This window comes from Ptychodera flava, chromosome 10, assembly GCF_041260155.1.
Source record: "Ptychodera flava strain L36383 chromosome 10, AS_Pfla_20210202, whole genome shotgun sequence".
Taxonomy (NCBI): Eukaryota; Metazoa; Hemichordata; class Enteropneusta; family Ptychoderidae; genus Ptychodera; species Ptychodera flava.
Window position 1 is genome coordinate 31,868,646 of NC_091937.1, and position 10,125 is coordinate 31,878,770.

The 10,125-nt window shown below is 37.6% G+C and overlaps 1 protein-coding gene across 1 annotated transcript in view; it reads right to left on the bottom strand.

Moving 5' to 3' along the window:
- Positions 1 to 7,356, bottom strand: part of LOC139141611 (leucine-rich repeat serine/threonine-protein kinase 1-like) — a 45,510-nt gene extending 38,154 nt beyond the window's left edge. The window contains exons 1-2 of the mRNA XM_070711205.1: positions 7,122 to 7,356; positions 1,135 to 1,558 (exon numbers count right to left, since the gene is read on the bottom strand). Coding sequence (XP_070567306.1) covers positions 1,135 to 1,558; positions 7,122 to 7,237 — 540 coding nt within the window. The 5' untranslated portion in view covers positions 7,238 to 7,356. The remainder of the gene's footprint in view (positions 1 to 1,134; positions 1,559 to 7,121) is intronic.
- Between the last annotated feature and the right edge of the window lie 2,769 nt (positions 7,357 to 10,125).

Consider the following 10,125-nt stretch of genomic DNA (forward strand, 5'->3'; position numbering starts at 1 on the left):
CTGAAAGACTATGCTGACTTACGAATGCTTTGCTTTCAAGGATGATCAAATTATCAACTGTACAAACATTGATTTTTTTCTTTCACATTGACATAATGAGCACTTTGTGGATGGCAATTACCATTCACAGAATTCAGTATTTCTGTACAAATGCTGTCAGATATACTGAGTGAAAAATAACAAAAAATACAGGTATTAAACAAAACAAATACATAACAGCATGCCATCAAGTGCAATATGCAAATGGTTATGAATAAAACATTTTTGCTGTAGTGCTAAGGATGAACCAGATGTTTAATTTCCAGAGTCAGAAAATAAATACGTGTATTGGGTGTTGGCTTATATCGGACACCCAACTTGACCCCTTATCCTGATGGAAAGATCCCATACACTATTGAAAACCATACAGTACTGACATGAAATTAGAGATTTTTTAATGCAAGTAATTTTCCCACTACGAATCTTTCTGGGTCGTACCGTTCAAATTTTGCAAGTTACCGGTACACTGAACATTAGAACTTTGATACTTCAAGAGTTAAACCCTTTTCTGACTATGTCATTCAAAATCTGCATCAATACCAATTATCCAGGAAATCACTGCATTAGACATCAATGTGATAGACATTATCAAAGTTATACATATTATCAATTAAGTGAAAATTGCCATGTTAGTGTACGTAATACACTCAAAATTATGTTTATATACCGGTATGCATTTATTTGGGAAGCTCTAAGTTCTTTACCATAGTTTCATCACCCTGTCACCCCTATTTCCCCATACATAGGTCCACCAATCATTACAGCAAACAATGGGGTCACACCAATGTCTAGGGGTGGAAGGGTCAAAATGCAGTCAATTATGTGGATTATGTATGCCGTACTGACTCTTGAACAACTTGACCATACAGCCACTGATGAACCAGGTAGGAAGTGGGTTAATGAAAAATGTACACTAAATGTATACATATTATGGATACTACAGTGAGAGTATGGTATTATGACACACTGGGCATGCTCCACTGCACCAAATCACTGTGCTGCAACACAAGTTAGTAGCATCCAGCCGGAAAATGTGACTGCCCTCAAAAAAAATATCCTGTGATTAATTATTAGTGAAAACGGAATGAAACTTACAGTCATTTTAGGAATGCCATCGTACTCTCTGACAGACGCAATATTAGCATTGGCCCCGGCCTCCAGGAGGGTCTTAACGCATTCAGTGGAGTGTTGGCCACAAGCCACATGCAGTGCAGTTCTACCGAACGAGTCGGTGCTATCTATATACTTCTTTTGCTCCCCATGCAGGAGGTCTTGCAAGAACTCCACGTTGCCGTAGAAGGCGGCCAGGTGGAGCAGCTGGCCCGGGAAGGCCTCGGTGTCGGATATTCCCAGCTCCAGCTCGGAGACCATGTTCATGGGCGACATGGACTGGGTGGTGTAGGCTGGGAAGTCCAGCTCGGCTGTGTTGTTATTGTTCATGACGCTCGTCAGATTTCTGTCATGCCTGGCATCAGAAATAGACTCACCATCTAGGACCACAAACTCTTCATTACCAATTCTGAAAATTTAGCAAATCACAAAATTGTTATTTTTAACGTTATTATGCACATATACAGATAGCAGGCATGGTTCCTCTTTATTAACAACTCTCATTGCTAAAAAGGAAGTTCATGGTACCATATATCAACCAATAACTGTATGAAATTTGAAAAGACTGTAATGACGACTTTAGAGCAGTGTGCTCTATAAGTAAATTATGCACACCACTTATTCACAAGATTTTTTCTTCATCATACAATTTCACAGATTAGGCCATTTAAAGAAAATTCTGTGTTTGCCATGCTTTGATTTTTGAAAAACCTACCAGCCAGCCAGGGAAAAAAAAAAACAAACAAAGACAAAAAACACAAGTGTATTGACATACGCTCATATTTTATTTGGTTTCTTTTAGGAAAATATTTATATTTGTAATAGTGTTAACACTGTGTTTGTTTTCTTAATTTTTTTTTGAAAACCTACCAGCACGTGGACGGCAAACAAAAGAATTTTACTTCAAGGGACAAAGTCAGCCATTTTTCATGAATTTTGTTTGGTGTGAGATACTACTTATATTGTTTGACATGTTGAAAGATACTGAATGAATGGGTGACCATGCATATATTTGACCCGAGGTTTAGACACGATCAATGACCATCGCCAAAATGAATTAATGGTCATGACCATTAATTCATTTTCAAGACGGTTTCGTGTGTTTTTCGAAAATTGAAAATATTATTTTCCCCATAGAGTTAATACAGGGATGGCGGCCATTTTGAATTTCAAATATCACTTAAATATTCGGTAATTTGTTTCTCTAGCAGTAGTACTAAACTTGGCACAGTGACCCCTGATTTTTATTCTTGATTTGGTAAGAGAATGGTTGAAAATTTAAATGAGGAAAATTTTGCAGAAGTTTAAGTCTTTCACTTTCGAGGTGCACACTACCTTAACAGGAGTATGCTTTGAGTGAGCTCTTAACTACTGAAGGTAACAGCTCGTAACTGAATGTGAGTTAATAATTGCATGCCTCGGCTACAGTGTACTGCTCTGACAGCATTACTTGTAATGTACCACATCTATCTTACAACCAGTAGATCCACATCAATATCTTGAAACAGGCGATTGCCTTCTTCAGATTAAAAAGTTCAGGTGTTATAAGGTCCTAAAGCCTACACTGATTGCTTCTGACAAAACTCAATATCTTCTGTCACTTAACCAAGGTGCCGAGAGAGTGAAGACATCTAAAAAGGCTGTAGAAGGACACTGCAGTGTATACTCCATTGTGTACAGCCTAGCTGCCTGATTAGCAGTGCATTGATCGTTCATCAAGTGTAAAGGCTAAAGGCTTAGTGCAGCTGCTCAAATTAGAATTGCTGTTTTTCTATTTAGTTTCATAGTAAACTGGCTCTGAGACAGTCATTGGGGGGTTCAGTGCAATCTTGTTCACATATACAATAGAATCGTAATCACGTTTTACGCCTGAATGTCTGCGGTACACATGGCATTAACGATTCAAACATCCACATCTGTGTCTCTTAAAACGTGAGATTTTTGTTTTTCGTAGAGAAATCACACATAAAATTAGTGTATGGAAAATTATGATGAAAGGAAAAGCGAGATCAAGTACACAAACCCTTACAGCACTGAAAATTCATTTACTGAAATGGAATTCGCAATTTCACTCTGGAAAATCGGGATTAAATTGATGTTTGCTGCATGTTTCAATTTGTGGCAGTGAGTAAGATGAAGCTTGACACTAATAGAATTCTAATTTAAACGCTCACAATGTAAGTGAATGAACTGGTGTTGTACACCCAGCCTAGGTAACTGCACATGAATGCCTGTGACTGCATGTGTTTCAGTTGATCTGCATGTCAATACAGCGACGATGTGTGACATTGGTCAACAGACTATTAAATTTCATGTTAGTTCATTACCTGTCATTAAACACATTTCACTGTGGGAGTTAGCTATTTATCTTGAAGATTAGACGCCAAAACATATTATATTGTACAAAAGTGCTAATCTAGTGTTTTTGCTTGGGGCGGGAGGCGAACTGTCTAGCCATGTTACCGAGGTTCCCCTTGGTATAAATGCAATCACATTAGGGGACAACAGAAGTGATATCAGGGTTCCTAGATCATTTGCCTGTGTACCGAGACCTTACCAATATATGAGCAAAAAGAATTTAATCACCTCTTTCTTAACGTGTTAAATTTATTGCCTTCAAGGAGTATATGTATGTCAGGGTAAGTAGTAGATATTCTGTACCCAAGCAGAGCAGACTTATGAGATACGATTATCATTAAAAAGTCCAAAATCTATGAATGATGTCAAGTGCTAGGTGGCCATGAACTTGGTTAGGTTTATAATTGAATACAAACCCTGTCCTTTTCTAATTTGTTTTTTACTCCAAATTTAATAAAGTAAGACACAATGAATTTATCAAAACACGTATGAATGGTTTAGCTGGACAAGACAGACAAAAATCCGCCCGCATGATTGATAATGACATGCTATTTATCTAGGAACAAAGACAGATCATCTCAGGTAATTAACTAGTAATTACACTAAATATCATACATTCCATTGTGTTTTGTTACTATAGTAACACTGATGATCAATTGTACATCATCTACTACTACAACCCTCTGGTCGACAATATATGCATAAGTTCAGCATATAATTGAGAGTCCTGTTCATTTCCAAATTGGGTACACTACACCAATAAAACGTAACTTATTTTTACAAAATTAATACTAATACAGCCATGTCAGAATATGATATTATCATCTGTACCATGGTCAGGTTTTCTTTTGGTTCCTTTTTTATGAATTTTTTTTTTGGAAGTGCAAAAATATACAGCTGCACTTGTACCTTATCTGACGGGGACACAGACCTTTGTACTGTCAAGAAACAGGACTGAGCAAAAAAGGTGAATGTTTGAAGGACTGCATTGCATCTGAAAAGACAATCTTGGTTTCAATGTAACCCACAAACTGGAATAGAATAGCTTGATTTCTGAAAACGGGATTTTCTATATCTGTATACATGCAAAGGGTACCATAAATGGTAGCCAAATGCATACAGTAAGTATGCATTTGGCTACATGTAAGGAAATACATGATGTACCTGATCCAATATCTGCAGTATATGACCTATGAACTGTACAATTGCAAACACATCATTTTTCCTATGCCAACAACAGCAACAAATTGACAGGTCTCATAGTGACTATCACCTAGTGATAATTCTATAAATATGGACAAACCATGAATTTTACTTGTGCTCGACAGAGAATAAGCCCAAATGCATATTGACATGACTACTAGAAATCTCGCCCTGGAATGAGAGCTACATTTATGCCTGAATGATGAATCTTGACAGAATTCAATTTTGTGAGTAATTGATATCACACTAGTTTTGAACAATATGGAACAAAACGATATCATGACCCCTGTCTAAAAAATGACATTTTCATATTTGAACATTTTAAAGATAAATAGTATGAGTCCTGGGGAAAGCCAGGTGGCAATATTAATCTTGCAGTCGCAGAAACTCCCATTTATTGTTCCCTGTTAATACTTCACACTGTGACCCGCATGCTATGATTCGGCAAAATCTTAACTAACAAAATTTGAACTAGATCAGGGGCAAAACAAAGGATAAGCATGTTTTCGAATGGGCTGTCTGTGCAGAGAAAAATAATACATGGTCTGTCCAACAACTTTCCATCTGACTCAAATATGAAGTGGATTTACCAACACAGCATTGTTACTTCTTATCTATTTACTTTTGTACTTATTTATTTATTTATTTTTTATTCATTCATCCATTAATTCATGCAGGCTCTGAGAGTTGTATTTCAATATCGTATCAGTGATACAGAAAATTGGTAATCTTCAAAGTATCAGTATAAAAACAAAGATAAACATTTTCACTTGTTCTAGTTTAATACTTGTTCTAATACAATTACACATGGTATTTTTTCTCAATTTTTGTCAGCAAGAATTGACCCATTCAACAGCACCAATGACATGGAGTATTCAACCAATTACACTGATCCTATGATAGATAAAATCTTTCAGAAGATTAGGGATACAATCAGGTTAATATTTTGACGGTTCTGCAATACAAACCAGCACGTCATATTTCAAATAGTACATTTTAAGTTGACATAGTGGTGACAGATACTAGATTCCCTATTCGCGTCTTTGAACGATCACAGTTCAAATTCTACACAAAGACTTACTTTCGAAGTTCTACCCATGTAAATTAAATTCATGATCTACAAAATTAACTATCATTCACACAATATAGTCTTCTGTAATAAACCGTGGCTATTTTTTATTTATTTATTTAAATCAGGCTCAAGGCCCATAGACGTTACATAAAAAAAGGGAAAAAAATGGTAACAGAAAGTACAATTGTTCACATTCAAAAACCGACAAAAAAAAACTAGCTAGTATAAATATTTCTCCAATGCCTGCACTGATATGAATCTATATATGTACAATTATAAATATTCTTGACGTAAAAGTTTGTGCATTGTTGTATTCTACTGATAAAATTATGAACACGCTTACGCATTAACTCGCCAAATGATAACACAGAGAACGTAACAAACATAGTACTAGCACTACATCGCCTAGAGAGATTAAAAAGCCGTCTGAAACAGTTGTTATATGCAACACGAATTTTGTTGTATGAACTTAATTTAAAATTTAATATATAATACATTCTGTACATTCTACACTATATTTTGATCCTTCGGGTTTGGTGGAGGGACTGTGTTCGGGTAAATCACAATGTCAAAACTATTTTGACTATAGATGTCTCGGCCTGGCTAGAAAATTGCTACAAAGCGTCTATGCATAAATTTGCTGAAAATGTGTGAATTTTAACCAGACATTGGAATCTCAGACACACACACACACACACAAGTCGTGAGTGAAAACCGTTTTCCTTTTTTTCGTGCCCCATACAGGGAACATAGAACTTTGGAACTGAATCCGGTGGCCTTCCTTTGACCCGGATCGTATGTCAAATTTATAGATGTGTACAATACCTCAGTTTCGATACGCAAGCCCAGGCTGCCCTATATCACTACAGTGATACTCGACAAGAACATCATGATGTTATGCACCGTCCGTACGTGCAGAGGCTGTGCACTGAACTGAAAAAAACACCTACAATGACACAGTGACAGCACGCATGTGACTCGCGCGATGCGGGAACTCTGTAAGGGACCGTTTCATAGCGTAATAGTTCTATAAAATACCGTTTTGGCACTTCAATGGGAAGCTATAGATCAAAAATAAAGGTGAAAAGTTCAAACCTTCACAGTAGAACTCCATCCCGACGACATCAGGAAATGTCAGCCATCTTTGTTGTGGAGCTCCTCAGCTCGTCTAAATTGACAAACTGCTCCCTAGACAGGTTTACATTGAGCAGCGGACAATGCTGCTATTTATTTACATTTATGGAGTCGGCTGTCCATGGATATACCACGTTAATTTTTTCTGTCTACGATTCAGCTTATCCTGTAAACTATTCGTTAAATACGGAAAAGGGTCACTTACTTTGTGATAGACGTAGAGGCAGACAATTTGTCCACATCAACAGGCGGCCGATGACGTCTGAAGTTAGATGCGCAGAATTGGTAGCTTGTGTGCATACTGGATCCCCTCAAAAACATAAGCGGGACCCCCAATGAACTTGTTTTAAATTTTTCAGCGTCTTTTTAGTTTCAAATGCACCCGCCGAGCTTTCGGTTTCAAATCAGGTACTCTTTATCGTATCAACGTTCGGTATGTAGGCTGCGATTCTTCTGTTGAGGAGCTACGGCGCAGGAATTGGCACTGCACCAGTGTAGTATAGTCGGCATACGAAACTGGGTGAAGGGAGGCGTGATGACGTCTGTCTGTTGTTTGCCGTCGTAACTTATTGCCTGTCAAACACAAGATTGTTATCGGGAAATCCCATGTCCTCCCGACTCATGTGATCATGACGTAAGGGGAAGTCCCAGTTGACCTGACCTGTTTGAGGCATTATCGCCTTCACCCATTAGCTTAATAAAGATTTTGTTCGCATTCACCCAAAATCTACCTAGAATATACTGCGATAAATTTATTTGACATTTGACAACGCAGAAATGTCCATGTCCTTGTGCATTGTGCCACCTCCTGGCCTGGCATCTGGAATCAAGGCAACTTATTTTTAGGATCTATGGAGATGACCCTCTAAAAAACTACGGACACCCAAAAGTCATATATGGAACGCATATGCCTGAAAGAAACCTTTTTGTTCCTCACGAATTTATTGTCGTCAGCATCATGTAAAAATCAAGATTTGTCGTTTTGCGTGATTGGTAAGTTGAGAACCTGGATTTTTGGGCTAAAAACGAACAAAAACTCCGAAAAAATGCATCGATGCACCAGCGAAATGTTTTGGTGTGGATGTTGTAGCTTTTGTTTTCTTTGGTTTTGTGGTGCTTTTGTTTTTGTTTGTTTGTTTGTTTGTTTGTTTGTTTGGTTTTTTTTTGGGGGGGGTGTAGTCCATTAAACTGTGACTGCGAAGTCTAGCTTCCTTATTTTTTTCAGTTTCATTTTCAATTCCCCGTAAAGAAACACGTCAGGTAATTTTACTGGCACTGTCGTCATGACTTAGCCTCCACACTTGTTTAACGTCTTACAATTTATCATTGCCTTCAGATAGGTGTTTTTAACACATGTTTTTTATTGGTTGTTTGTTGGCATGCTGACCACTGCAGTCAGAAGCTGTACGTAGTCAGGCACAATGCTGCATGGTGGGGCAAACTCCAACAAACAAAGTGACTTTTAAAAAAGTTTGAGCCCTAGTTTCTGATCCAAACATGGCACAGAAAACAGAAGTACATCGGTGGGTGCATTTGAAATTGCAACACATCTTTTTTGTAAACGAGATATTTTTAGGTTTCGCTTCCCGGTAAAGATATAAGGAGATACCTAAACAACTGAATTATTTGGACACATATACTGCATCTGTAGTCATGCTATGTCCTTCAGCATTGAATGCCTAGTAGTAATGGAAAAATATCAGAAGTGAAACTCGGGTACTTGGAAGTCACATCAGATCCATTGATAGCAGTATTTCCCTGTTAACAGTCAAATACACCAATCAATGCAACACAAACACACTTATATCATTATATGCGAGTATGAAAGCTTTTTGTTTCAAGTGTTTACACATGATACAGGATATGCAATGGCCAAATTGTAAAAGCTGGATTAAACTTGGGGACACTATAGCAGGGTATTTTGACGATTTTTTCACAAATTTTGTTTACATTTTGTACATCAATTGAAAGTTCTTTTTTAAACCACAGGGTATGGCAAGCATTATTAGTCCAGAAGTTATGAATATGATCAATAAATGTCATGTATTAAACTAGACTATTACATGTACCTTATGAGCTGCTAATGAGTTACTTGGTCAGGATGAGAGGCTCCCATGTTGATGATTGGCAGAACAAATTAATGAAGGGATTAGGGAGGGCAATTAACAGATGTGGACTGTTTTCTTTGAAATACTATACACAGATAGCTAGGGTAAAGTAATAGGCACACTAGACACAGGTAAGGCTTGTATACTGAAAAGTTTAACCACAGGGCCTCAGAAGTGCCTATTTAAGTCAATATTATACAGCATTTTTCTTTCTTTTTCAATGTTACAAATAATCCAGCTGAAGAGCACAACACTTGTGTAGCTGTCTTTTGTGTAGCGTGTATTGGCATGTATAGTGCTTCCTCGTAAATGTGACCTTTAGTTCCGTGACCTCTAGGCTCTAGCCATGCCTACTTCCTGCCCTGCCCTCGCTATGCTTACTGTACTAATTTCATATATTAGTACAGTAAACACAGCGACGTCTGTACGCATGGCCAGTAGGTCGTATTTAAATATGATCACATTCCCCATTGAGGGCGCACTATACATGTCAATACAAGCTACACAAAAGACAGCTACACAAGTGTTGTTCAGCTGGTTTATTTGTAACATTGAAAAAGAAAGAAAAACGCTGTAATATTGACTTAAATAGCCACTTATGAGCCCCTGTGGTTTAACACATGACATTTAATGATCATATTCATAACTTCTAGACAAATATTGCTTGCCATACCCTGTGGTTCAACTCACTAAAGCATGTTGACACACAAACTATTTATATTCAGCTTGTATACACCATGATAATGCGTGTAGCATCAAGCTATGTAATTATTTACATACGAATCCTAGTCAAGACCAGAATTCACAAGTCAACAATAACAATTCAGTCTGCACGCATGTATATAGGCCGCACTGACAAGCTCTCAACATGCTTTGGGGAGTAGAACAAGCAGCTTGCTGCCCTCTTGCAAACACACACTGCAACCATAGATAGTAGAGGGGAAAGACCCTCTACTGTCTATGCTGCAACCAATATCTGCATTATTCTCATGAACAAACTGGTTGACAACCACATGATAAATGCATTTCTTGCGCCATCACTCATGCACCTAACATTCAAAATGTCGTCTCCTTGGAAAAGAATACAAACACTACGAAAAA